Source organism: Macrotis lagotis, chromosome 1 (assembly GCF_037893015.1).
Source record: "Macrotis lagotis isolate mMagLag1 chromosome 1, bilby.v1.9.chrom.fasta, whole genome shotgun sequence".
NCBI lineage: Eukaryota > Metazoa > Chordata > Mammalia > Peramelemorphia > Peramelidae > Macrotis > Macrotis lagotis.
Genome location: NC_133658.1, coordinates 347,400,879 through 347,428,855, shown reverse-complemented (window position 1 = coordinate 347,428,855; position 27,977 = coordinate 347,400,879). Strand labels below are relative to the sequence as shown.

The 27,977-nt window shown below is 45.0% G+C and overlaps 2 protein-coding genes across 20 annotated transcripts in view; one reads left to right on the top strand and one right to left on the bottom strand.

The window, feature by feature from the left end:
- SRC (SRC proto-oncogene, non-receptor tyrosine kinase) overlaps positions 1–15,352 on the top strand; it is a 109,771-nt gene extending 94,419 nt beyond the window's left edge. For all 18 annotated transcript variants that reach the window (XM_074211937.1, XM_074211936.1, XM_074211935.1 and 15 more), the window contains 7 exons: positions 3,681–3,830; positions 4,656–4,811; positions 5,691–5,870; positions 7,147–7,223; positions 8,282–8,435; positions 10,105–10,236; positions 11,725–15,352. In XM_074211937.1, coding sequence (XP_074068038.1) covers positions 3,681–3,830; positions 4,656–4,811; positions 5,691–5,870; positions 7,147–7,223; positions 8,282–8,435; positions 10,105–10,236; positions 11,725–11,933 — 1,058 coding nt within the window. In that variant the 3' untranslated portion in view covers positions 11,934–15,352. The remainder of the gene's footprint in view (positions 1–3,680; positions 3,831–4,655; positions 4,812–5,690; positions 5,871–7,146; positions 7,224–8,281; positions 8,436–10,104; positions 10,237–11,724) is intronic.
- Positions 15,353–16,962: 1,610 nt separating this feature from the next.
- Positions 16,963–27,140, bottom strand: BLCAP (BLCAP apoptosis inducing factor). Of its 2 annotated transcripts, none has more exons than XM_074211938.1 (2): positions 26,960–27,140; positions 16,963–18,665 (listed from the first exon to the last, which is right to left on the bottom strand). In XM_074211938.1, exon 2 carries the CDS (start codon positions 18,515–18,517, stop codon positions 18,254–18,256), a length of 264 nt encoding a protein of 87 aa, XP_074068039.1. In that variant the 5' UTR covers positions 18,518–18,665; positions 26,960–27,140; the 3' UTR covers positions 16,963–18,253. The 2 variants fall into 2 exon arrangements, with proteins under 2 accessions (XP_074068039.1, XP_074068040.1); XM_074211939.1 differs by lacking the exon at positions 26,960–27,140 and adding an exon at positions 26,287–26,648.
- Between the last annotated feature and the right edge of the window lie 837 nt (positions 27,141–27,977).

The following is a 27,977-nucleotide window of genomic DNA, read 5'->3' as shown; positions in this document are numbered from 1 at the left end:
ATTTGGTCATTGGTTCTGTGGCATCTATGGCTTCTGCAAAGTTCCTTTAAAATTACCATTTAATTTCTTAAGCTGACCTGCAGTATGTGGAAACTGCAATGGAGAAAAGAGATTTAGAAGGGATAACCCTACATAGCCACTGTGTAGAATTCGTTTTTGCTTGATAATATATATATCTTGTAAGGAATTTGGTTTTCTTTTCTTTTTTTTCCCATTGGGGTTGGGGGGAGGGAGGAGGAAAAAGATATTTCTGTTCATTTAAGAAACAGAGGTGAAGAGAGCTACAGATGTGGAATGTCACCTGCCCTTTCTGTTGAGGTTGCTGTCAGTATTACTTTTATTTTTTACAAGTGATCTCTCATGGAGTGGTAGTAATCTGAGTGTAATGGGAAAACAAAACACTCAATAAAACTTAAAAACACAGGCATAATAAATATCACTGATGGTGTCTCATCAATCACATGCATTAACAGGTGACCCGTAAGGTTTCTTCCAATTCTGAATCTTAGAACTCAATTCAGCAAAGACAGTTGTCACTATCCTACTCAATAAACTCCTGTGGCTCCCTTTTGTCCCTAGAGGAGACACAAAATACTCTGGCATTCAAAGCCCTTTAGAATTTAGTCCTCTCCTACTTTTCCTGTCTTCTTACAACTCACTCCCAACATGTTCTCTTCCATCCAGGGACACTGACCTCCTGGCTGTTTCATAAACAAAACACTGACTACCTTTCCATACCAGAAGGGCTCTCCCACCTCCCCTCTGACTACTGATTTCTTTGGCTTCTTTTAAGTCCCAAGTAAAATCCTACCTATGACAGGAAGCCTTCCCTAACCCCTCTTAATCCTACTGCCTCTGTTTGTTATTTTCTATTTTTCTTGTATTTATTCATTTTTAGATTGATTCCCCCCCACCATTAAATTGTAAGTTGCTTGATGATAGGGACTATCTTTTGTCTCTTTTTTGTATCTTAGTCTCCTCCCGCCTTCTCTCCCCAGTGTATCACAATATCAAACCCACAATATCAAAGGTGCTTAATAAATTTTTTTTGAATTGTTTATTCAGAAAATCTTGCTAGGCCTTGGGAGTGCCTAGAAAAACTAAACAGTCCCTACCTCCAGGAACTTTTCTCAAACAGGGCTATAGTCTGCAAACAGTTAAGTAAATGCAAGGTCATTTGTGGGTGTGGGGGTAAGGAGTACAGACCAGTGGGATGATCAGGCAAGGCTTTAAAGAGGAGCTGGCACTTGATAGAAGATGGGGGGACAGAGGAGCAGAGATGAGGAGGCAGTACCTTCCAGGCATGAGACAGCCAGGGCACCTTCATCAAGTCTGCATCTCAGAGCTCTGGTTGGCCCAAGTTCCCCCTGATACCCCAGTGCTGCCCTTTCATCCTCATTATCCCCTTTTTCTGTGGAACCACTGTAAAAGACAGCAGCTCTGATTTCCCAACTTGCTGGGCTGGAGCAAATCACCTCCACCTCTTCTCTTTTCCTCCTTGTCCTCCTATTCTACTACAATGCTGTTGTGATCTTGTATTTGGATTTGGAGGATGTCTGGCCCCTTCATTGTCCCTCTCAGCTAATCAGCAGAGTGACAGGCTTCATGTGGAAAGCCAGTCCTGACCCTGGTTCTGGTTCTGGCCTGGTAGTTCTGACCCTAGTTCTGGCCCTGGCCTTTTCTCCAAAAGCTGTGAGGAAAGTGGGTCAGGGAGCTGGGAATAGCTAGGTAACCCATGACAACAGAGGACTCCGGCCTTCCTCTTCTGCAGAGCCTCTGGCACCTGGGTGAACTAGAGACAAAAAGAGCAGTGAGTATGGATGCTCGGGGCCTAGGCCTGCTGCTACCTTGTTCTGTGTCTCTTCCCAGGTGTCCTTCCATTCTCAGAGCTTATGGTTGGGTTAGATGAGTTCTGGGCCCTTTCCAGTTGTGAAATTCTATGCTCCAAGGACCCTCCCAGCTATCACTTGCTGTGTTTTGTTATTAATCTCCTGGTTCCTGAATTCTGTAGTTAAGCAGGTGGCTAGGCTCTAGGCTCATTGGAGGAGACTATGTTCTCAAAAGCAGCACATCCCCCTTCCTCCAGTGACCCAGAAACCCACCTCCTACAAGTTCTGAGTATTTCTCCCTCCCACTTTCCCCCCAATCCCCTTTTTTCTTTTAACTTCTCCCTTTGCTTATTATGTGGACAGAGAAATTAATTCTTGGAATAGAATATGACTGAACTGGGGGTTTGTAAAGCATTTCCCCACCCTCAGCCCAGCCCCTCCCAAGAGTTTTGTGACTCTGGCTTGGAAAGACTGCTGCCTCCTCTGAGGAGAGTGGAGTTTCTATTGCTTCCCCAGGTAAAAGTGTAGGGCCATTAAGCTGATGGTATGTGGCCCTGAGCTTGGATTGAGGACAAGTTAATTTTTTTCTCAGGCAGATCTTGGGCTTCCAATCCCCAGGGGATTTGCATTCTGGGTGGGAGGTAAAGGTGAGATTGGGCAGGACACTCACTAATTCTTTGTCCTGCCTGGAGTAATAGTCATAAAAATGGCTCTCATTTTGCTAAAGCACTTTGTTGCCCTTACCTCTCTCTTGTCCCCCGGACTTGGCAGCCTGTTTCTTTATCTGCTTTTACAGAGGAGCAAACTAGGCTTGGAGCACTCATCACTTGCTCCTTGACATGGAGTCAATCAGTTCTGCTTGCAGCAGGAGCTAGAACCTGGGACTCCAGGTCTAAAGTCCAGCTCCACTTTCAGAAGCATTTCACTGTCTCATAGACCTTGAACTGTTGATAGCAGGGGGCAGTAGTCACTTTTTTTTTTTAAGAAATTTTATTGATGTCTTTTGCTTTATCATCATCTACATTTCCTGTTATATCCCTACCCCATGCCTTGATAGAGAATCATCACTTATGATAAAGAATAAGAAAAGAGAAAGAAAAAAAATCTGCTGACCAACATAGCCAAAGAATCTTACCTGATAGTATAGTATTTCACACCTATTGATTTCCCCCACCTCTGTAAAAAAACCAAGAGGAGGTGTAGGCCTCTCTTCTTAAAATGACTTGGCATTTAATACTTTCAATGTAGTGAAGTTATTATTATCCAAATTTGGCTGATGAGGAAGCTGAGGCCCAGGGAGGGAAAGTGGCACAGTGATTTAGGGAAAGAACTGGGACTAGAACCCAGCTTTTCTGACTCATAGCTCTGTGCTTATCCCACTCAAAGGCTCTGTTTATCATGGGGACAAAATCCTAGTCATCTGATACAAAGGTTATTAAGGCTGAATTGGAGTGTGGGCCAAGGAGAAGGATTTCCCTGCTTCCTTCACCCCTTCATTCCCTGGGGTACCCCTGTTTCCAAGCTGAGGCTTTGGGTTTGAACCAGAATGTTCTTCATACTAACCAGAGCAATGCAACAGGTTAATTGTTAGAGTCTCTCTCCTTAACTCAATGACCCTGGTCTTGGCCACAGGCCAATGCCCTGTCCTTTGTGTGCCTGGGGCCCCTCTGCCCCTACTTCTAGGAAAGGGGCTCCCTTTCAGGATTCCTGCCTGGGGCTGACATCTCCAGCTGAGAGTGAAAGAAGAGTGAAGAGTATGGGCCTGTTATTCTGAGATGAGAAGGGTCTGGACTCCTTGGCAGAGGCCCTGCTTCTGTAACCTGTTTTTTTCCCTGGGTTCTTTTTTCATAGGTGCCTATTGCCTTTCTGTCTCTGACTTCGACAATGCTAAGGGCCTCAATGTGAAACATTATAAAATACGAAAGCTGGACAGCGGAGGCTTCTACATCACCTCCCGCACACAGTTTAACAGCCTGCAGCAGCTGGTGGCCTATTACTCCAGTATGTTTTTGTTATGAGCTGGTCCACTCCAGGGGTAGGGACACAACAATGGGGTGGGGGGTGGGGGATGTCCCTGCTCTGCTCCCTTGGGTCTGGCAGTAAGGGTCTGTGTTGTGTATGATGGGAATGGAGTCCTGGCAAGAGAGAAAAGTGGGGATCCTTGGTGGGGGACTGAGCTGTGGGTGAGCCAGGGGTAGGCAAAGAAGCCAAAAGAAGCTCCTCTGTATTGCAGAGACACCCGCATCCCCAGGGGATAGCTGGCTAGACTTGTCCCTAGGAAAGCTGTCATGGCTTAGGGGAAGAGCCTTGAACCTCCCTGTGTGACTGTATGGTTTCTTACACATTTGTATATATTTATATGTTGTGTTTGGGTGTAGCTGCATAGATAGTGGGCTATTACATGTGTGACTGTTTTGTAGATTTTTTTTTATCTCTGTGGTCATCTTTGTGCATTGGTGTCAGTGTGATTATGTTGCCTTGTATCTGCATATGCACATATATGTTCTGCATATTTGCTTCTAGAACCTGCAGGGCTTGTCACATAGCCACAGGCAAACCTGTATTTGTGTATATTGTCATCTTAGTGTCTGTCTGCATGTGTTATATTTGATACGTCTTTGTGTTTTTGCATGCTTGTAAATCTGTGTGTGTGTGCTTAGCAAGAAGTGGAAAAAGAAAGAGTCCCCAGGGCAAATAAACTTTAATTATTTCAATCAAAATCTTGAAAAAGCTAAGGAACTAAATGCAGGGTGTGGACAATCTTGGAATTTCTCTTATCAACTGTCTGACCTGTCCTACTTCTCTTTCTCCCCTTCCCCCTTCCAGAACATGCTGATGGCTTGTGCCACAGGCTCACCAATGTCTGCCCGACCTCCAAGCCACAGACCCAGGGCCTGGCTAAGGATGCTTGGGAGATCCCCCGGGAGTCCCTGCGGCTGGAAGTGAAACTGGGTCAAGGCTGCTTTGGAGAAGTGTGGATGGGTGAGAGTTCCCTCCTTCCTTACTTCTCTCCCTCCCTGTCTTCTCTCCTTTCTCTTCTCCTTCCCTTTTTGTCCTTGATGCCAGCTGACTCTCTGGCCTGGCCACTCCTCCACCATTCTCACCCCACCCAAGCCACAGGAAAAATACCTCTCCCCTTCACCTTAGTCTGGGAATATGGACATCATTTCTCCCTTGCTGCTCAGGCATATAGTTTGTTCTTTTAGTTAAGTGCAGGTCAACTAGCAAAATCATATTAAGCTCCAACTATTTTCAGACCTATAAGGGGACACCCTGTGTTGAGGTCAGAGAGGTCAGATGATCCCTGAAATGAAGGAAATGAAATGAGGAACTGGCAAGGGAGGTGAGGCATGCACACAAGTACACGGGCACAATCCTGTCAGTCATATCAAGATCTCTCCTGGCCATCTTCCCTTTACTCAGAGCTTCCCTGCTTTCTGCAGACCATAGCTAGAGCTCTGATTACATCCCTTCCACTGCTACTCCAAATGAACCATTCCTGTTCTTGTTCCCCACAACAGTGACCACCAGGCACCATTCATTGCCCTTCACAACATGGCTCCATCCATCTGTTCACTGAATAGTCATTTGGTCATACCTTGGCCCTTGGGGAGGTACCATAGACCTATCAAACCATGATTTCTCTTAACTTAGTTATTTCAGTTGAGAGTTTCATCTAGGTTTGCAACCTCAGTGTGATTCTTGACTCTTCATTCGTTCTCCCTCACCTCCATTCACTTCACTACATCTAATCATATCTAATGGATCTTGTGATTCTACTTCAATTTTCCTTTTCTGAGATCAAAGTGGGCACCCTCTGGTGGGTACCTTTCCCTGAGCCCACTGCTTCTCAACCCCCAGGGACCTGGAATGGTACCACCAGGGTGGCAATAAAGACCCTGAAGCCTGGCACTATGTCCCCAGAAGCCTTCCTGCAAGAAGCACAGGTCATGAAGAAGCTTCGGCATGAGAAGCTGGTGCAGCTGTATGCGGTGGTGTCTGAGGAACCTATCTACATCGTCACAGAATATATGAACAAGGGTGAGCTGCAGGGTATGAGAGAAAGCCATAGGGTCCTTCGGGTGGGTCTGATAACAGTCTGGACAGACTGTGGGAAGTGACAGGCAGGTGGAAAGGTGAGTCATTGGAGCAGCTGAAGAGAGTCCTGCCTGACTGTAGATCCTGTTTCACTTTCACTCAGATATGTGATGTCAAACAAGTTCTCTCCTCAGTTTCCTCATCTGTAAAATGAAAAGACTGGACTTGACCTCTGAGATCTTTTCTAACTCTAACCTGATGTCAAAGGCCATTTCTGTCTTCAATTTCCTCTTTTATAAAAGGTGATTGAACTTCCTTTCGGTTCTAAATCCTATGGTTTTAGGAGGGAATGCAAGTAAATTATGAGTTTGGACAAATTAATGGATGACATTTATAAAACAGATAATTCCCTGAGTAAAGGATTCACACCCCCTACCTCCCAATAGAGTTGAAATAAACAAGAGCTGGAACAAACTGTTTTCATTTGCTGCCCTAAATGGGAATGTTTGTTGGACTGCCAACTGAACAAAAGGCTCATCAACAAAACATCTTGGGAACCTGGTTGGACCTGGCCCCAAGCTACCTTATGTGCCAACCTGGGACCAGATCAGAATGTCCTCTCCAAACTGTGAACCTAGGGTGGTTTATTTTTCCCCTCTAAATCTCACCCAAATCCTGTTATCCCCAAATCTCTTATAAATGAGTATCCTCAGGCATTCTCTTGATTTTCAAGCTCCTTTTCCCTTACGCTGTCTTATTGTAGAGTCATGGACACAAAATCCAAGGGGAACTTAGAGATTTTATAGAAGAGGAAGCTGAGGCTTTGAAAGAAGTGACTTGCTCAAGGTCATGCAGCTATTTATAGCCACCAAGCAGGGAATTGAACCTAGATCTTCTGCCTTCTGCCTTCTGGTGCCCTTTTCTACTATCCTGGATTCAAATTATATTGCTGTTGCTTCTAGCTCTGTGTTCTTGTAGAAAATTTATTTTCTATCTGAGTTCTTAGTTTTCCCATCAGCAGCATAAGAGAGATGATTTCTGGGGGGCTTTCATTTCTAAATCCTATTGTGTGAAAAGCAAGTTCCTCCTGGTTCCCATTGAGGAGCCTGAAGACTGATACTCCAAAGTGCCCTTCTGCTCAAATCCCTTGTCCTGTGCCCTGACTGGCTTCCCTTTCCTGTGGCCAAGGCCAGGCCTTACTCTTCTCCTTCAGTGGGTGAATCCTGGGAGGGGGGCTCAAGGCCACTCCCAGTTAGAATTCTGCTTCTTCCTCCCACAGGGAGCTTGCTGGACTTCCTCAAAGGTGACATGGGCAAGTATCTTCGGCTCCCCCAGCTGGTGGACATGGCTGCTCAGGTGAGCCCAAGGAGTTGTCTGAAGTCCAGGGCACCCAGGATTCTGGCTTAGGTGTCCACCCAAATGCTGCTTCACTTATAAAATGGTTCTCTCCTCTTCTCAGGCCATTCTACCCAGTATTTCTTCTCCTGTTCTGTAAACTTGTAGGATTTATTATTTGGACCATTCAATTGAACTCTTTTTAAGTTTCTGAGCTTGAATATGATGCTGAATTTGCTCATGGAAGATATCAATGAATGTGTTAATTGGTTGAGAGGTAGTAAGGTATTGCAGAAGAGATAGTTTTGAATTCAGAAGACTTGCCTTAGCTTTGCCTTTGCCTAACTGGTAACCTCCTCTCTCAACTTCAGGATCTGTCAAATGAGCATATCTGACCTACCTCTCTAAGGGGCTAATAAGTGCTAGAGAAGTCTGAAAGTACTTTAGAAATTTGGGCTACGAGAGAGAGAAATTTGGGCTACTACTGATTCAATCAATCCATCTTTAAGTATATAAAGTCAGTAAAAATTTACTGCCTGAATGAAACTCAGCTAAGGAATTCAGACTCACCAGTACCTATGCAAAGGGAACTTATAGTCTAGCAATGGGGCTTACCATTATGAAATGGTTAATGAAGAAGAGGGTTATGTCTAGACCCAGGAGCCCTATGTTTGAGCCCCTGGACTGCCACCTACTTGTGGTCAGTTGCTTCTTCTCCTTGGTGCTCAGCTTCTTCCATCTTTAAATTGAGGGTTTAGACCTGAGGATTTCAGAGGGCCTTGGGCAGTCATTTTTTTCTCCCTGGGCCTTACTTTCCTTATCTGTGAAATATGGGGGTTGAACAAGGGCTTTGTAAGGGCTCCTGGGATGACCTGCCTCTGGCCACTGTTACCTCTCTCCCTTTGTTGGATTAGCCAACGGGGACTCAGTTGTGTTTGGTTAAACTTCAAAACCTGCCCCCCCCCTCTGGATGTGTGAATAAACTAATGTGTAATAAGTTAAAGACTTAGGTCAGAAACTGAGAGGAACCAGTATTCTCTTGGTCAGAGCTCTCTTACAAACATGGGTTTTACCTACAGATCGCATCTGGTATGGCCTATGTGGAAAGGATGAACTATGTCCACCGAGACCTTCGGGCTGCCAACATCCTGGTGGGAGAGAATCTGGTATGCAAGGTGGCAGACTTTGGACTGGCACGACTTATTGAGGACAATGAATACACTGCCAGGCAAGGTATGTGGACTGGTGGGACAGAAAGTGCCTGGAGTCAGCAGACATAGGGGCTGCTTCAACTCTACCATCAACTCAATATAAGATCTTGGGCAAGTCACTTGCCCATTTGGTATCTTCCTTTCTAAAATAGGAATAGTAATATCCATCCAGTTTACCAAGAGGATATTGAACTTAACTGAGGCAATGGTCAGTGATGGTACCTTGAAGGCAGTGAACTTTGGTCTGATTTTGAAGGAAAAGCAGAGTTATAAATTAGCAAAGGGGAGGAGAGGGAAGGTTATGATGGGTACAGCAAATGCATCAATTGGGAAACAAGTCAGAGAGCAATGTAGGCCAACTGATTTGAAGCCCAGCCACTTCATAGTTGTATGGCTAGGGATAATTTAGCTCATATCATTAGATCCATTTCCTTCTTCAGAAAGTGGGAGAGTTGGGCTAGATGATCTCAACTTTAATTCCCTGTCTCACTAATAATTCCCTAACTCATCACGTGACATTTTTCCAGTCACATCATCTCTTCTGTGAAATGAAGATAGAAACATTGCCCTCACCTACTGAGCAGGGGAAGGGGTCTTGTAAAGACTAAATGAGATCACAGATCTGAAAACATTTTGAAAAAACTAGGCATGATCTAGCTGTACTTGGGAACCATATTTGCCATAAACTGTTATACAGGGGACACAGACATAAAGGCAAAACTATCTGTTCCTGTAGGAGCCATCACCTTCTAATGAAGAGAGACATTAGGGGACATATATAGGAACAGAAAATATGCATAGAAAGGATAGAAAGGAAGGCACTAGCAGCTGGGCTGGGAAGGGCAGAAAATGTTTCCTGCCAAAGGTAGTACTGGAATGGAGTCTTGAAGGTAAGGGGAAGCAAGAAAGCATTCCAAGCATGGGGACCCTCAACAATGGCACAGGCAGAAGCTGTGGAGTGGGCTGTGATCATTGAGCCCAAGAGTACAAGAAGGGGAATAATTTGAAAGAAGACTAGAGAGATAGGAAGGAGCCACATTACACAGAACTTTGAGCGCCCAACAAAGGACTCTGTACTTGATTCTGGAGGTGATAGGAAACCCAAGGAGTTTATTGACAAGGGAGGGGGATAACATGGTTCAATTTGTGCTTTAGGAGAATTTCTTCAGCTGCTGAACGGTGGAGGATGATTTGGAGAAGGGAAAGATTGGGGATAGACTAAGAGGCTATTGCCTGGGCAGTTAGGTGGTGCAGTGGATAGAGCATCGGCCCTAGAGTCAGGAGGACCTGAGTTCAAATCCAGCCTCAGGCACTTAATACTTAGCTGTGTGACCTTGGACAAGTCACTTAACTATTGCCTTGCAAAAACAAAAATAATTATAGAGAGTGACTGTTGCCATAGTCTGGGCGATATATGATGGACTAACTATAGTGGTTTCCAAGTGGGTATAGAGAAGGGGAAATTTGCCAGAAATATTGTGGAAAGAGGAATGCCAAGATTTAGCAACTATTTAGATACCTGAGGTGAGAGAGAGTGACCAGTCAAGGAAAGCTAAGGTGAACTTCACTGGGAGGAAGCTTGGACTTTTCAACTGTGAGCATGTGAGTCTGAACACCTGTATAACCAGAAGTCCCCAGCCTACAGCCCCCTAGAGACAAAGAAGCTTCTCTTACACACCTTTCTTTCTTAGGTGCCAAATTTCCCATCAAATGGACAGCCCCAGAAGCTGCCCTCTATGGCCGGTTTACCATCAAGTCTGATGTGTGGTCCTTTGGAATCCTACTGACTGAGCTGACAACCAAGGGTCGGGTGCCATACCCAGGTAAAGACAGAGTGTAGGGTCCTGGGTGGGAGGAGGTGTTATTGGGGCTACCAAAGGGGACTGCCCCAGTTGGCATCCCCAGGACCATCACTGCTGCCAGAAAGGCACCAGGCCTAATTCTGTCTTGAATGTCTGTGTTCTTGGGTGACCCAGCTTCTCTGGTCACCTCATTCCTCTTGTTCTTTTCCCACTCTGAAGCTGGCCCTGGTAAGTAAGAACTGAGAATGATTTTCATGAGGGAGTTTGTGTTTTCACAAGGGACAATGCATTAACCTAAGGGAACCTAAAGGAAGAAGTGAAAGCCAAATGGTGGGATGATAGGCAAGAATGGATTATGGGTCAGGAAGAGACTTCCCAGTGACTTTTATATATCAAATGGGCCTGAATATAGGCTCCACCTAGGCATGGCCTGAAACACCTCTCTTCTCTCCGACCCCCCCCGCCCCGGTCATTGTGAGAAGAAAAAAATATACTTTGGGGAATCCATGATTTCAATGAAGTGTGTGTTCTCTCCATTGACATAGCTTATAAGACATAGGCAGCTATGGACAGAAATATGTATTCCCCCTACTGGTCAGCACTAAAAAAAATATTATTGTGAAAGTTGACGGTTGAGCAGTTTGGGAGCCATGCCTGGTTTTGAGTTTTCTCTCTCAAGCTTCATTCACTGGCAAATTCTCAGACCTGAAATATGCTCCAAAGTGTGGGTGGGAGGAGGATAACACATAAATGCTAATTTAAAATGCAATTGTCACTAGGTTAGTAGACAAAAACCAATTGGAGTGAGATTACTGACCATCCTCAAGTTTTCTACATGCCCTAGTTGAGGAAAAGCGTGTAGCCTCTAATCCGAACATGAGGGCAGATAGCTGAGCCCAGCCCTAAAATCTGCTTTGGGCTCCCACTCCTCATCAGGCTGAAGCATCCTAGAAGGCCCTGAGGAAGGACAACTTGAAAGGTCAGGCTGTGCCCTAGGAAGTACCTGGGGAAGAAGCTGAGGCAATCAAGAGGATGATGCAGCATCCTGAGCAATATAGGCCTGGTGTCCCAGTTGAGGGAGGTGATGGTCCCCCTATTCTGCACCTGGGTCAGAGCACAATGGGAATTTTGTGTTCAGGTTGGAAGGATGTTCAGGGGAAGATGGTAAGGACAGTGAGGAAACTAGAGATGAAACTATGAGAGAATCAAAGAAAGACCCTGGGGTGTTTAGCTTGGAGAAGGTAAGACTGTTGTGATTATCTTTATCTTCAAGTACTAGAAAGGCTGTCCTGTGGAAAAGGGATTAGATTTGCTTTGCTTGGGCCCAGAAGGCAGGACTAAGCTGGAGGACCACACAACAGCAATGCTGTGATGTTGAATCCTTCAGGTAGAGCAACATTCTAGAGGTTTCTAAGATTTCAGTTCTGTGGTTCAAATGGATTCAGTGACTAGACAAAAGAAGAGCCTCCCTCTCTCCTTCAGTCTTCCTCTTCTCACCCTTGCCCACAGGGATGGTGAACCGAGAGGTGCTGGACCAGGTTGAGCGAGGATACCGGATGCCCTGCCCACCAGAATGCCCTGAATCTCTGCATGACCTCATGTGTCAGTGCTGGAGAAAGGACCCTGAAGAACGGCCCACCTTCGAATACCTGCAAGCATTCCTGGAGGACTACTTCACATCCACAGAGCCCCAGTATCAGCCTGGGGAGAACCTATAGAGCTGGGTCGAGGCCCTGGTGCCAAAGACTTCCTCTTGTTCCTCAGGATTGCCCTGAGGGCTTGCTGGGCCAGAGGCCTAACCAGCTGAGACCATGGTGCTGTAGCTATGGTGGGCTCTTCCCAGAGCTTGAGCAGTGGGCCACTTCTTCCTCCCTTGCCTGGCCAAAGGGACTTGGTCACCCCCTCCCTGCCAACATGATGATGATTTAGTCCTTGAGGTGCGCAGCAGTGGGGTGGTGGTCCTCGGGCTGCCAGTGATGGAGCTAGAGGGCTGACTACCTGAGCCTCAGGTCTTCTCCACCATGGGCGTTCAGCCCCTCACCTCCCTCTGCTCATTGGGAGGATGGAGGGAACAGATTCTTGGAGTGGCAGATCTTTCAGGCTGACGGCTCAGCATCAAAGATCAACATGGGCACTGAAGACCCCTTTCCCTTCCCTAGCTGTCCCCTGTTACTCACTCCCTTCCCCCAAAAAACTATGATCCCTTTCCTGAGCTAAACTGCTGTGTTGCTGGTGTTAACCAGCCAGTCCAGCCAACAGGTTCTAATGGGAAAAAGAGCTTGGGGCATTTCTTCAGTGGATAAGGGATAAATCGGAGCTTTTACTGCTCACAAAACTGGGAATAGCCTCAGCCTTTCTGAGCCACATCTAGCTCAGCCCAAAGACCTGGAGCCAGCCCAGAAAGAAAGGCCCACATCTGGCTCAGTGCAAATCAGGTTGCAGATATCAGTCTTCCAGTCTCTGTCCGGTCTAGTCTCCTTCCTTTAACAGTTAAGACTGTAGGACTTGTCCATTAGAAAACATGATGAAAATATCTTGTTGACATTTTCTGGGACCTCATGTTGAGGACTCTCCCTTTCCCCTAAAAACTGGTTCAACATTCCTGGTAGGTGCTTTCTCTGAGATCCCTCCCATTTAATGTGGTCTTGGCTGTAATCAGCAAACTTCTGCTCATTGTTTAGGCCTTGTACCTATCAAACCCTCTCCCCCCAACTCCTCTTCCTGATTTATTTATTCCCAGCTTCTAGCTCACAAGCTGTCCAAAGATCCCCTTTTCCAAGTTGAAGAGCCACCTCTACCCTGAGGGTCCTTCAGGGATTTAGGGCTCATTTGTCTCTCATCCTAAACATCATATATCTTCCCTGCCAATCTATGGGAGTAAGAAGTCTAGCCATTATGCTTGAAATACCTTCAAGAAATCAGTCTCCTTTGTATTACCTTTTTTTTTCACACGAGGGACTAATCTTACAGGGTTCTAAGGGATCTTGGAGGACTCATTCCATCATAATTTCACTCTTCACCTCTTCATAGATCAGCAGCTGGTCCTGATTCTTTGGAGCTGCAGATTTTAAAGGGGGCTGTTTCTAATCTTCCTTTTCTACTTCTAAATCAGGGCAGTATCTCCAGGGCTATAAATGGGATGCCACTGAGCACTGAACTCCAACATTAAAGGCTGGCATGGAATTCTTATATGACTCCTTCCATACTTTCTACTACTTCTTTCCCCATCTTAAAAAATAAGTTGGGGAAGGAGACAGAGTGGGGGAAGAGTCAGAAAAGTCTTAGTTTTGTCACAGAGGCAGGAAAAAAGCTAGAAACTAGTCAGCAGTAGTTACTGATCTAAGTCCATCAGAATTTTCTTCCTTTTCTTTTTTTTCCAATTCTGACCAGATGACTTGACTCTAAATACAATACAAAGCCACAAAATGTCAGAACTAGATCCTCTGATCTAATGACCTTGACTCCATTTTACAGGAGATGAAACTGAGGCCCAAAAGATGGAAAAGAACTTTTTCCAGATCACACAGTAAATTAGTAGTAGTAGAGGGTAGGACCTGAGAAACATGAAATACCACAACAGGGTGAGAGTGACAGCTTATAGTCTTTCTAAAGTTGAGAACCTGATGGTCTTGTCCCCTTAGAGATGGGAACAAAGCCCAGTAACAAAAGCTCCATCCTCACTCTCCAAGTTGGTACACATAAGATCATTCTTAGCACCAAATGAGCATATATGTGATGGTTGAGAAGGGAAAACCATGCCACAGAGAAATTGGAGGAAGTGGAGAGGATTTGGTGGGTTGTTTTTTTTTTTTTGGTGGGGGGAGAAGCTTTTATTTTATATAGCCTCAGAATTGGAAGTGACCTTAGAAGTGATACAACCCAACCCCCTATCAATATCCCTGATGGGATTATCCAGCCTCTGCTTGGAAATCTCTAATCACAGGAAACTTGCTACCTTTAAAATAATTTAGATGTGCCAACAGAACTAAGACCTGCTGCTCCAAGTCTTGAGACAGAAGAAAAGTGGTGGGGCCTGGCCAAAGGAATCTAAAATCTGGTAACAGGGCCAGCTGTCAAAGATAAGGAAACCCAGCCTCAAAGTCTTCCCTGGATCAGGACACAATCTGATAGGGGCTAGGCATTTTCAGAGCCTGAAGGCTCCCTGCCATTTTTTGGCTAGGTTATCTTCATTCCTGTCCCTCCACCTTCCACCTCCACCCCTTATCTCTCATATTCCCATCAAGTATGTCTTTCCAGACACAGACCTGACAGGGTTTTAATGCTGGTGGTAATGGAATGGAAGCAGCAGCATTTCCTCAGAAACTTAAATTTTTCAAGAGGTCCTCAAAAGTTGGGGCAAGGTTGGCAAGTGTGTGTGTGTGTGTGTGTGTGTGTGTGTGTGTGTGCATGTGTGTAGCTGTGTGTCCATATTTAACATGTAAAAAATCCTTTGGGGAACATAGTACATTCCCTTCTTTTGATTCCACATTCCTCAATGGTAGGCCCAGTGAGTCATCCCTCTCACCTCTCAGTAGTATAGCAATAATGACCACAGGCACCCTAGGGATCACTTGCCCAGTGTCTGGGGCTAATCTCTCCAATCTCCGCACCAATCAGCTGAGAATGCAGGCTCAGGTTCAGGGAGCCCCAGGAGGAGGTGGCTGGGATTTCCTGTGCCAACCAGGCCTTGCCCATAAGGAAGGCCATTGGCTGTGGCCTTCCTGGATGCTCCAGCCAGTTCTGAGGCTTTCACCATTTACATTCTTCAACCTCCCCTTCTTCCACCCCCCCCCCCAATAAAGAGACAATTTGTTACCTAATGAAACTGTACCATACCAATTGCTGTCACTGTCTGGATGCTCTTTAGCATTCCTGTCCTGAAGAACTCAGTCCCTTGCTACAAAAGGTTCTGAAGCTGTCATTTTTTTAAAAACAGTGTTTTGTAAATTTCAGACGACTATGCAGAGGCCTTTGGGTCTCTCACCCTCACCCTGGTTTGACTGTGTATAGCTTTCAGCCTTGGTGGGGGGGTGGGGAGGGAGGGTTGTTTTGAGAATTGCAAAAAGGTGGTTTGTAAATATACTTTGCATTTTGTCTGATTAAACACAAACAGACCTCAGTGGTGCAAGACAGTGTATTTTTGCGTGTTGCCTCCCTCTGATGCCTCACTGTGAAGACCCTGAGCTTTACCAGTTCAAAGCTTTTGCAGGCCCCACCAAGCTGAAGTCTTGGAATAAGACTCTGATTGTTATCTGAGGACTGGCCTAATTAGGTTCAAAGCACCTCCAAGGTGGCTACAGCATCTTGTGAAGACATTCTTGTGCCCAGGGATCTGTATCAGTTAAGAGGATGATATGCCGATGAAATCACAGATCCTTAAATATACTACAGGTTACTGTGCTTAAAAGTATGTGGGTACTGAGCTCAGGTATCCACACTACTTTTGTGTACACACATTATCTGTGAGTTCATTGACATCTGGTTTTAAGACTCAGTCACAACTCACCTCAAACTCCTGAGTTTTTCAAGGAAGTGCTGAGTTGTCTTCTGGTTTGTCCTGTGGCAAACTAAATTGTAAAGTGGTAAAGCTGCTGGGCCAGGTCTTCTCTGTGATAGTGTGGAGCTCTTAGGCTGAAGGATGATGAGTCTGGTGCCCTCTTTCCTCCTTTTCAGCTCTGGCTGCCAGCAGGTTTATAATAGAAGGGGTGGGGAAGGGAGGGTGATGTAAGGGGTCCCTGGAAGATTTCAATGACAGTCAAAAAGAATGTCTAGCTGATCCTCTGTTGGGGGGGATAAGCTCCCTCTCCAGGCCTTCCTGATGCCCGTTTCTTTTTCCTTCTTCCCATTCCAAGTTTTCATATCTCCTTGTTCCTATGACCTTTGCTTTTTGTTGTTTCTGATTTCCCATTTCTCTTCCCAAAAAAGCAAAGAATGGGGAAGCCTATAACGGATGCTCAAACAGGACTGGGATTGAGCCTTCAACCAATTTGAAAGGCTTTTATGCACTATGCACTGAATGCACAGCACTCATACTAAGCCACTGATTCTTGACAGCAAGGCCATCATAACCAAAGCCTGAGTTGAGGAACCCTTGTGAAAAAAGCATTTTAATATCAATGAAGTAAACTTCATTCCTTTGTTTCTCCAGTTTCCTCTTTAAAATGCAGATATCTCATAGGGATATATCCCATACCTCATATAGGGAAGCACTGGTACTAGTCAGAGACCTGGTTAAAAGGTCACTATGACCTTAGAAAGGTCATTTAACTTCCAGTTTCCTGGACTAGCTGTTGCTACTCAATGGCCCCTCCAGAACTATAATTTTATTTTTGTTAGCACAGATGTTCTCCTCTCCTCTGTCCTGTGGTGCCCCCTGGTGGGGGCTGCTAGAATTCGAACAAAAGACTAATCTCTTAGAACATCCTGAAAAAAGTTTATTAGCTTTGAAAGACAAAGTGCCCAGAGAAGAATTCCTAGTGAAAACCTATAAAGTCTTGAGTTCAGAAATAAAGGAAGCCCAGCTGTGACAAAATGGTAGGCAAACAGCAACAAATGGGAAGAGACCTGGGTTCTACTCTAAGTACTGTTACTAACAAGGAATGTGACCTTAGACAAATCACTTCTTTGGGCCTCTTCTGCCTCCCCTCTTCTCCACATAAATTCTTAAGTGGGTTGCATTCCGATCCCACACATGATTCCTCTCTGCTATCCCCATTAAAAGCCATAATAAAAATCATGGGTACTGTGAGAAGTTGACAGACCAAAGTTTATAAAGCTTTTATTAAACATCTTAAACAACTGTGCAATTGAGCCAATCAAAAATAAAACAATTGTTTTAACCAGCAGCCCTTAAATTTCAAAAATGTTGCTGTTAGGTCCAATTCTCCAGGTGACAAGCACCAAGTTCAGTTCTCTGCCCAGGTCACCTCTCACTCCTCAGGTAATCCAAGAGAAGATGAGTGAGTGAATCAGACTGGAAGTATACTAAGAAAAACAAAGTCTTCTTCCTGGTTATTTCTTTGTACTATGGAATCTTTAAAAAGACTTAGGGGTCCCAGTTTGGAACTTCTCACCTCTCCTGAGGTTCTGTTCAAGTTGGTGTGTTCCAGAACTTGCATCCTTCAATAATCTCCACCATTATACAGAAATCATGTGTGCTAGTGATAAATTCCCAATTCAGACGCACAATATTCTTCCCAGCTAATAAAAACAAGTTAATCCCCCAACCAAAATCACTGATTGCTCATCACCACTCTGAAAGCACAGGTCTACTACTCTCCAACACAGGTTCTCCTCTCATGAGGAAATCAATTGGGATAAAGATCAGGTAGTACTGCCTCTAATAAATGAGAACCTTGTAAACTAGAAATTGGGGAGGGATGTGGCACTGCAGGGGGAAAAGGAACTATTGCAAGAGTGTTATCGTTTCTTTCATAAAAAGAAACAGGAGAGTTTGATGATTGAAATGCCAAAACACATTTCATTCTAGCCTACAGAGCAGGAAGTTAGAGCTCCCAGATGCCAGTGGCTTCAGTGAAGAGCTGGGGTTTCTGCAGTTATGAGACCTGTTTTGACAATGACTCAATTGGCCCCTACGGTCAATTGAGAAGTTGGAAAGAAGGAAACTTCAGACAAAGTTCACTTTGCTAAGAAAACAAGACGATAATTCTGCTGTTACATTGTGGAGATCCCTGGATCAGCAGAGTGAGGCTGGTCGTGTTGGGTCGGGTCCCCCGACTGGATCTGAGATGAGAGGATGATCATCCAGTCAGTGAGGTGTAGGAATGAAGGCAGGGAAGAAAAGCAGCAACAACCACTGACCACTGCTGGGCTTCAAACCAAAAGCACCAGGGGGTGCTGTTGTTCACATCATAAAAAACTGGAAGTGAAGTGTCAAGGGTAAAGGATGCCCAATCAGGAATGTACTAATCTAGTCTACACAGATGTGCAGGAAGCCTGTGATTAATCTTATATTGAACATCCGTTACCCATGGATTCTCATCTTTAAAGCCAATCAATTAGCAGTCACGTGAAGATCCTAAGTCCCCACTATCCTGGGATCGTGGGCTGATTCAGGGAGGTGGGAGCCAGTGCAGTGATATAAGAAACAGTTCCCCCAACAGCTGTAACAGATAAGAAACAAGGCTGCTAGGAAGACCAAGGCACAGATCGTGCAAGGCTTCCGCTCCAAGAGGAAGCTCAGAAGATAGAAGCCCATGAACATCGAGTGACTGAACCAGAGAGCTGGGTTGAGGGGCTTTGGGATGAGCAGGACAGGCAGTAACCACTGAAGGCAGTACATGGTCTCTGTTGGGCAGGGGAGGAGAGGCACGAGGCCCACAACAGCAAGTGAACTCTATCTGCTTCTTTGATTTCGTTTCCACTCAATTTTCAACGGCTTCTCCAATGTGTCAAGGAGCACCAAGCTGTCTTGTATTCTGAAGATAGAACTTAAAAGAACAGAAAAAAAAAATATGCTTATGGGGGAGGACAATTAGTTCAACACTATGAACAACAAAAGTATTTACTTGTACTTCTCTGAAGTAAAAACCTCAATTAATGCAATTGTACTTATTTTACTCAAGGACCAAATCCCATTAAAATCCATCACAAATTACAGAAAAGGTGTTCTTATAAATATTTTTTCTACACTGACAAGATTTCAGGAAGGCAAATGGAATCATTATTTGAATTTATAGTATATCCTGAAACTCTTAAGCACATTCTACATTTGTCAATACTGGCTAATTCCTTTAAAAGTTGTCACAGAAAAACTAGATAGCAAATAGAGACAATGAACAGGAAAGTCAAAACAAGCTTTTGCTTTAGTGAGTTGAGTCCTCATCAGTTACAAGGCAACTTGTAGCTTATCTTTAGCACCAACTTCTCTGGATGTTATCTGCTTCTATAATTTCAAGAAGATCAAAAAGGGTCAGTTAGGCCCAGGGCCTGGGTTCCAGTAATGGATAATCTTGAACATAAACATAACAGAAAATGAAATAATCACCAGTCTGTCCTGTTTGTCAGGGACAGATTAATTGTAGATTATAATAATAATAATATAATTATATTTTGTTAATCACATTTTTATCTGGTTTGGGCTGTGTGATACTGCTACATTACCTCATGCTGCCTCTTTTTTAAAATATTTTATTTTTTCCAATTTCAATATGCAAAAATAGTTTTTAAAATTCATCTTTTTGCAAGTTTTTGAGTTCCATACTTTTCTATTACCGCCCCTCCCCCCCATAACAGTGAACAATCTGATACAGGTTATACATGTACAACCATGTTTAACATATTTCCATTTAAGTCATGTTGTGAAAGAAAAAAACATAAAAGAAGTTTAAAAAATGAACATAGTATGCTTTGCTCTGCATTCAGATCCATAGTTTTTCCTCTGGATATGGATAGCATTTTCCATCCCAAGTCTTTTAGGGTTGTCTTTGATCACTGAACTGTTGAGAGAAGCTGAGTCCATTATACTTGATCATTTCACAATGCTGCCGTTAAAGTGTACAATGTTCTCCTGGTTCTGCTCTCTTCACCCAGCATCTGATGTCCTTCTAAACAACTGGCTTATTTCCTTTTGATATCTACTGTTCAAGTAAAAGGCGGCAAACAGACTGACCCAAGCTTCCTATACTCCTGTAACCCAGGTTGCTAAGGATACACCAGCAATTTATGTATTCTTTCTTGACACAATACCTGTCAAAAATATAAACGATCCTTTTCTTTCATTTATTCTCAAAGATAGTTACTGTTTATCATATAAATATCCCCATATTCTGCTTGAGGACATAGTGCTTAGTTACTAGTGGGTAGTGACATCAGCTTACTGATTTTATTTCTAGAGGTGGAAACCACATTTCACCTAGTATCTAGAGATCTGTGTCTTGCCCCACTACCCAGGCAACCTTTGCCACCAATTCACACTAGCACAAAGTGCTAGGTGTAGTCACTCAGAAGACACTAACTAAACTTTCACAAGCCAAAATAACCTGATGAAAGTGGTGCTTTCATTCATTTGGGCCAATGGGGAAGCACCTTGTGACTGACTCAGCTATGCCTGAGCTTTGTAACATCAAAGGATCCAGTCTCTGCCCTTTGGAACAATGACTGCTAAACATTTCACAGGACACTAATGAAGTTTTACTTACTCTAAAGTTCAAAAGGGAAATAAAACAGATGCTTAGAGAAGACAAGCACCCTGGATGCTCTTCTCAATATAAATCTGTTGCCGTTCAGTTATATTCACCAACTCTTTGTAACCCTAAAGATTCTAGAGTGGTTTGCCATTTTCTTCTCTGGCTCTGGATGAGGAAACTGAGGTAAACATGATTAAGTGACTTCCCTAGGGTCACACAGCTAGTAAGCATTCAGGTCAGATTTGAATGAGACTTTTTGACTTCTAGTCTAGCACTCTATTATTCACTTTGCTACCTAGCTACCTCAGTATGGTGTAGTACAGAGGTATCACACATGTGGGCCCACAACATCATGGCCCAAACAAAATTAAAATGTAAATATTTAACAAAATAAAAATACAATAAAATATAGATATATTAATATCTATATTTTTCCTAAGTCAATATGTAGCCCATAGGGATTCTTACATATAGTACAGTGACCCCTACTTTTTGAGGTTTGACACCACTTGGACAGTAAGGTGAATGTTAAATTGGCAATGTGGTACCTGAACTAAACTCTCAGGTCTGGTTACCCAACCACAGGCAAGACTCACTTTGAGTTTCATTTTCTAGAGGGTTGTCATGAAGGAGGTGTTTTACAAACCTTAAAGTGATATGGAATTCTAATTATTATTAATAATGAGATGGATGGGTCCCCCTGAATTCTAAGAGAAAGCATCCCTGTGACTCTGTACATGGTGCTTTTGTCCTCTCAGGATCTTGACTCTCCCAGGGCTCAGGGAGGAATGGGAGTTACGGAAGTGGCCACTCTATGGATTTGGAGTTGGGAGACCTGAGTTCAAAACTTGGCTCTGCTACTTTCTGTGCCTGTAAGAGAAGGAGGATGCTGAACAAGGTCCCCATTCATTTCTAAATCTCTGATCCTATGCTATAAATAATTGCTGCATGCATAGAGAATCTTTAGAACGTTATTCTTGGTTAATTCTGCTGCTGGCTACCCCTGGAGATAGCCTCTCCCCACCACCAAGAAAAGTTTTCCACTTTTAGGTATCTGTGTGGAAGGCTGACTAGCACTAACCCTTCTGGAGAAGTCTTGATGCATCTCAGACAGTCTAAAGATTCTGAGGAATCACAACATGTGGGTCTGAGTTGGGCAACTCTGGCCAAGTCTTACTTCATGCCTCCGAGCTTTATCCTCCTTATTTTACAAATGGAGGCACTAAGACTTACACAAGGTTGTTGGGCGCTTAGTGAAGAGCAGAATTTGGGCCTATAAGACACTGATCCTGGGCTCAATCTTGCCTTTTTTTGAATAGTGGCAAATGTAGAAAAACCTAACACACTTGCTTTTATAACATGGTGTGATTTACAAAATTTCCTAGGAATTCAGATATTGTGATACACCTGCCTTTTGGGATCGATCAGTGTTATACCATAATAAACTTATCAATATCTCTGGAAAATCTCCAGTCTCCTCTGTTTCAAAGATAAGCTAATCACTTGCACCTACTTCCAGAAAAGAGAGCACAATTTTATAGGCAGGTTGATAGTGGGTTATTTCCAGGAGCATGGACACCAGTTAGAAAAACAAAATGGCTTTAAAACTGCAGATAATATGATAGGTTCCGCTAGCTGTTGGCACCAAGTCATTTCTATACCTGGGTGACAATTTTCATGGAAGAAGCACTGTAGGTTATCTAAATGCTATTTAAGCCCTACAGCTGGATAAAAGTGCTACAGAATCTCATCCTGTGCTCTTCTATGAGCTGGTGACGACCACCATGTGTAGTGCAGGAGTGAAGAAAACACTGTTTCTTTGCCAAAAGACTAGGTCAGCCATGGAATTGGCAGAGTAAAGTGAAAAGTAAACCAATGCTTTCTGAAAACTCAACAACCAGACAGGGTGGAGTAAAGAAAGTCATATGATCTGGGCAGAAGTACAACATTCTGAGTTAAAAGCCAGAGGGATCCAAAAATGCAGTTTGAATGGGATTTAAAAGGGTTAAAGAATTAAGTACTAGAAAATAGACTCCTATCACAACCCATAGCAAAACCAATAAAATACAGGCCGGCCTTGACTTCAGAGTTTCAGCACATTCCTATCTTTGCTTCAGTCTCCAAAAGTCCTGTTCTTACAGATGCCAGCTAAGTAATTAAACAAAGTTAATTTACTCAAGATTTTAGAGTAAAGAAGGCAAGTACACAAACTCCACCCCAGTCAAGTAGGTCTGCTCAACAACTCACATAAATGATTCTCACTTCTGCCACCATGACCTTATTCTTTCTCCTTTCCTATTATTGCTATATGCAAGGCTTTAAGCCTCACCTCCCACCATCTTACCAGAATTTTTCTCATTCTACAAGCTAAGAAGGTCCTCCTTACCTTCAAATCACATATAGATAAGACACAGAATCTCAGAAATGGAAGAATCCTCCGAGCTATTTAGTCCTACTTCTTAATTGACTGGAAATACTGTTCATTAAGTACATCTTATGGTATTCTGCAAAGAATGCTGGACTTGGAGATAGGAGACTTACTAAAACTATAAAACTATATTTTGATTAATGTTGTTTTCCAATTATATACAATAGTAGTTTTTGGTAAGGTTTTTAATTTACAATTTTTCCCCACCCTCATCCCCCTCACAGAAGGCAATCTGATAATCTTTACTTTGTAAAACTATAAAACTATTGAATACTCCCAGTCTAGTCTATAAAATGTAAGAGTTGGGTTAGATAATCTCTTTAGCTCCTTTAGCTCTAAATCTAAGATCCTATGATCCAAGTGACCCTTCTTTTGGGGAACTAAATGAGCTGATTGTACAGAATATTGTTTTATCTTAAGCACCAATTTCCTGAATGAGTTACTTGCCTTTAAAAGTTCAAGAGGACCAAACTGCTGGTTGCTCTTTGAAACAACTTCTCTAGATCCAATTGTACCAAGAACAATTACATCAATACTTCCTATTTCTGAACTCCACCTTTTCATTTATTCAGATAACCAATAAAGCACAACATTCAGAACCCTCTTAAGACTTAAGATCTGTCCCTAGGTTTACACACCTTTACTAGGTATTTGTTCACCTGCCAAAGACATAGGTGGGGTCAAAGGATGTGCCTTTTTTTTTTTTAACAAATTCATATCCCTTAGTCATAACGGAAGCTACTATTCTTGAGTACAAAGATCCCCACCCACCACTTTAAGGATCTAATATGGTGACTGTAATGTTTGTAAATCTCTCATGTCAAATTTCCAAAAGTAGTTTATAATTTATTATATTATTTTCCCTTGTTCCTGACAGATGAACCTCAAAGAATTCTGCTGAATCTACTTTTCTAGAAGGAAAAGACAAAAGAATGATATGAGTCAGCTTCCAGCTTTGTGATCCTGAAGTGATAATTTAAATCTTCTGGTTTCTCAATTTCTTCAAGTGTAAATTGAGTAAACTGGAAAATAGTTTCCAGTCCTTCAGCTCTAACATTCTATAACAGTCTAATTTCCAAGTTACACTTAAAGATCCTTGTAACAGAGGGTGAGCAAGTAAGAAGCAGGCAAACAGGGAGCTCTTAAAATATTGGAAAAGTCTTTTAGACAAATGAACCAGAATGTTATGTCTTAAAGACTACTCATCCAAGTAGTAGCTTTATCTAAAACCCAACTACCTTTGCAGATTTAGACTTTGATGTTCAAAAACTTTGGAGGTTTCTTCACTGTTCTCTTAAGAATTGTGAGCATACCAAAACTTGTATGACTACCTAATGAAGGCCCATCCTAAGAGCCTCCCTTGGGATATTTTCCAGGTTATCAATATCTTCTTCAGTATTCCCAGATTGAACATAGTGCTTCAGATGAGATCTGATAAAGGCAGAATAAATTGAGGTATGATTATCACCTAGCTATTTTTATTATGTCTTTCAGTGAAGCCCAAGACTACATTAGATTTTGTTGTTTTGCTGCCACATTTCAACATTTATTCATGAAGCTTGAAGCCTACTAAAAGCCCTAGCTTTTTTTTTCAAAGCATGCCTCATCTTATACTTCTGAAGTTGATTTTTCATCTTATTAGATTCATTTCAATGCTCTTGTATTAGCTTATTGTATTAGTGTCACTCCCAGTTTGCTGTTATCTGCTAAGCTTTATCTTACCTTTAGTAGCATTGACAAAAATTTTAAACAGTCCAGGGCCAAGCACAGATTCCTGGGGGGAATTTGAAACCTCTTAACTAAATCTCACAAAGTAGTCATAGTCTTTGTATTTAGAAATATTATTAAATACAGTAACCTATGGTTAATTCAATGACCACCCTTTCTCCAAGTGAGACACCTAATACTGGACACCTAATACATGCAAGGCACTACCTGTATATGTAAGGGCATGTGTCTTCTCTCCTGGATGGTATCCCATTGACATGGACTAACATCTTTTTTTCTTGCTTATATGGTAGCATGTGGAAGGGTTGGGTGAAGAGTTATTTAATGGAGCAAGTGACAACAAAAACTTTCTGAAATGGGACTGTGATAGGATTAAGTTGTTTTCAAGCAAGTTATTTGCTCAGCATTTATTTCCCAATTAATCATTTTGGCTGGTAGGCACAATTCCAATTAATGATAGCAACTTTACAGGAGAAAGGAAATTTCCACTTGCAACAATGTTGTATTTTAATTGATCTTTTTGCCTTTTTCTCTACAGAGATTCTCTAGTAACTGTGTGCTACTAGTCTTGTGTGACATCATAGATTAGGAATCCTCTGAAATTCAGAGTATGCTTGAAGAACAAGATCAAGTTAAGATTTGTCTTTAAAAGGTATTTTAAGGATGTGAGAAAACCGTCCCTTGTGTTTTTTTAAACTTGGTAACCAGAGCCACAGCTAAGTTTTCCAAAGAAACTGAGAAACTGAGATGTTAGCTGTGATGAAGGACCAGATGACTAAAAGCCTTTCTGACACAATCTCTGACATTGCTGAAGTAAGGGAATGGACTTGGTTGAGCAACATCAAGTGAGTCTACATAGAAATGCTTTCAAACACTTCATAGACCTCTGCAAACAGATAAAATAGGAATTTTATTAACAGAAACAAAAGTAGATGTTTCTTGGGACTGAGACTGAATCATGTCCTAGATTCTGCCTTTACTACCTTTATAGGGGGAAAATATAAAGGTCTAGTAAGAAAAACAAAAAAGTGCTAAAAAACTGTTCCCTTTGAGTCTCTTCATCCATGGCCATGCTTTCACATCTCTATCTGCAATTTCAGCTAATATTCCAGATTTTGCAGCTATCTCCTTTAAAAATAAAGTAACTTATTTTGAAAAGTGGTATGAATGAACTATCCCACTCAACTTCCTAGATGCCCTCATAACCAAGAGATAGACAAAGCATGAAACTATTTTGTTAGTTTCATGATCCAGGTGGTATCGATGATTACTCAGTAAGGATGGGGAGTAGGTAAAGCCGGGTTAAGAAGCAGTGTCAAACTCATAGAAAGAGACCCACTAAACCATACATAAGGATCCCTGACACTGCAGACTAACTTCAAAAATCACATGTTAACATGATCTACATTTTTATTTATTTTGTTAAAATCTTTTTAATCTGGGTCAAACTCAGGAATGTTGCACAGCCGCATAACTGACACCTCTGACCTAGAATACGAATATCTTTTCAGAAACATTCATGGAATATTGTTGTGTTCTAAGAAGCAATCAATAACTCAGTAATCAGTTGATCAATAGATCCCCTTCACGGGACAGCTCAACAGCGTGCCCCAGCTCTTGAGGGGCCCCGGGCGTCCCGCGGGGTCCCCAAGGCCTGGCCCTGCCTCCCCTCACTCACGGGGCTGCTCCGCGGCGCTGCGGCCTCGGATGCGGCAACAGGGGCCCGGGCTAAGGGTCAGCAGATTTTGGTTCTAAGCCCAACTTTACCCAAAACTCCTGCGTTTGGGGCATTTCCTCCCTCTCGCCAGCTCTTTCCCGTTGTACGGTTTCTGTCTGATGCTGCTGTGTGTGGCGAGGGCCCTGCCGGGCCGGCCGGCTGTCTGTCCGTCTGGGCCCCGGGCCGGGCGCCCCCTGCCCGCAGCCCCTTTCTTTGTGAGGTGGATGGAGGCGGCGGCCCCGGGCCCCCGGCAGGACGCTCACAGCCTCTCCCCCGGGGAGGGCCCGGCCCGGGCGCGGGGCGCCTCCCGCAGGGTTAGACAATGGCGGGGGGCGCCCCTCCCCCAGCACCCCGGCCCGAGGCTCCGGGGGGCGCCCCGACGCGGGGGCTCCGGCTCCACCGGGCACGCGGGCTCTCGGGGGCCCCCGCCTCTCGGCCCGGCGGACACGGCCCGGCCCCCGGCCCCGACCCGGGCCGCCGGGCCGCCGAGGGGAGGGAGGGAGGGACGGTCTGCGCCTGCGCCCAAGGGGAGGCCGGAGGCGGCGGGGCGCGGCGCCCCTCGGGTTGTGCGCTTGCGCCGGAAGAGGGCTTTCCCCGGCCCCCGACCCCTCCTCCCTCCGGGCGGCCCGCGGCCCCGCAGAAGGCGCCGGGGGAAGACGCGGCTGTGCGGGCCGCCCCGGGGCTCCCACCCCTCCCCGCCCCGCTCCGGCCGGGAGCGGATACCTGCACACGCCGCCATGGCCGCGCCGCCGGAAGCCTCCGCGCCTCGCCCTGCCCTCCCCTCTCCTCTCCCGCTCGGCGTCAGGGCCCAGGACCCGCGGCCGGGCCGGGCCTGGCGTCCGCGTTCGCCTGCGCTCCGCGCATCTCCCTTCGCCCCGGGCCGGCGCCGCCCCGCCCGGGCTCCGCCCGCCCCTCCCACCGCCGCGCCGGGGCCGGCGCCGGGGCCGGGGCGGGGCGACGCCGAGGCCCCGGGCGGGGACGGGCCGCCCGCGCCGCCGCCCGCAGCGCCCGGGGCTTTTCCGTCAGGCGCTCCGCGGGCAGCCCTGCGGGGGAGGCGGCGCGCCCGCGTGCGGGGCCGGGAGCGCGCCCGCGTGCGGGGCCGAGCCCAGGGCCGGGAGCGCGCCCGCGTGCGGGGCCGAGCCCAGGGCCGGGAGCGCGCCCCGCCAGCAGGGGCCAGGCCGCCCCCGCCACGGCGCCGCCCCGGGACTGGCCCAGAGCCGGCTCCGAGAGAGCAGCCCCGCGGCCTCCCCGAGAGGCCGCCTCTGCCGCCCGGGGCTCCTCGCCTGCAAAAGGGGCACGAGGACACAGCGTTTGGTTCTTGCCAGGCAGCGGGGTTAAGTGCTAGCCCAAGGCCACCCAGCGAGGTCACTATGAAGTGTCTGAGGCCGGACTTGCACTCAGGCCCTGGACCTCCTGCGCCACCCAGCCCCGCAGGGCGGAATGCGCCCTGGGCTGCGGCCCCCTGCCCTCCCTGGGCTGCGGCCCCCTGCCCTCCCTGGCCGCGACCCGTGTTCGCCGCCTTCCAGACGCGTGCTCCCAGCCTCCCAACCCCATCCTCCAGTCCTACTCAGCAGGAAGGGCCCGGACTCCCTGCACAGGGATCAAAGTGCAAATAAAATAGAAAAAAATGAAGTCTTCCTTATTAAATTTGGCCAGTACAAAAAAAGAATTATCTTACTTTCGAAACCTAGATATTTCTAAATTTGAAAGAAAGTGGAACAATTTGCATAGGCAAATGATA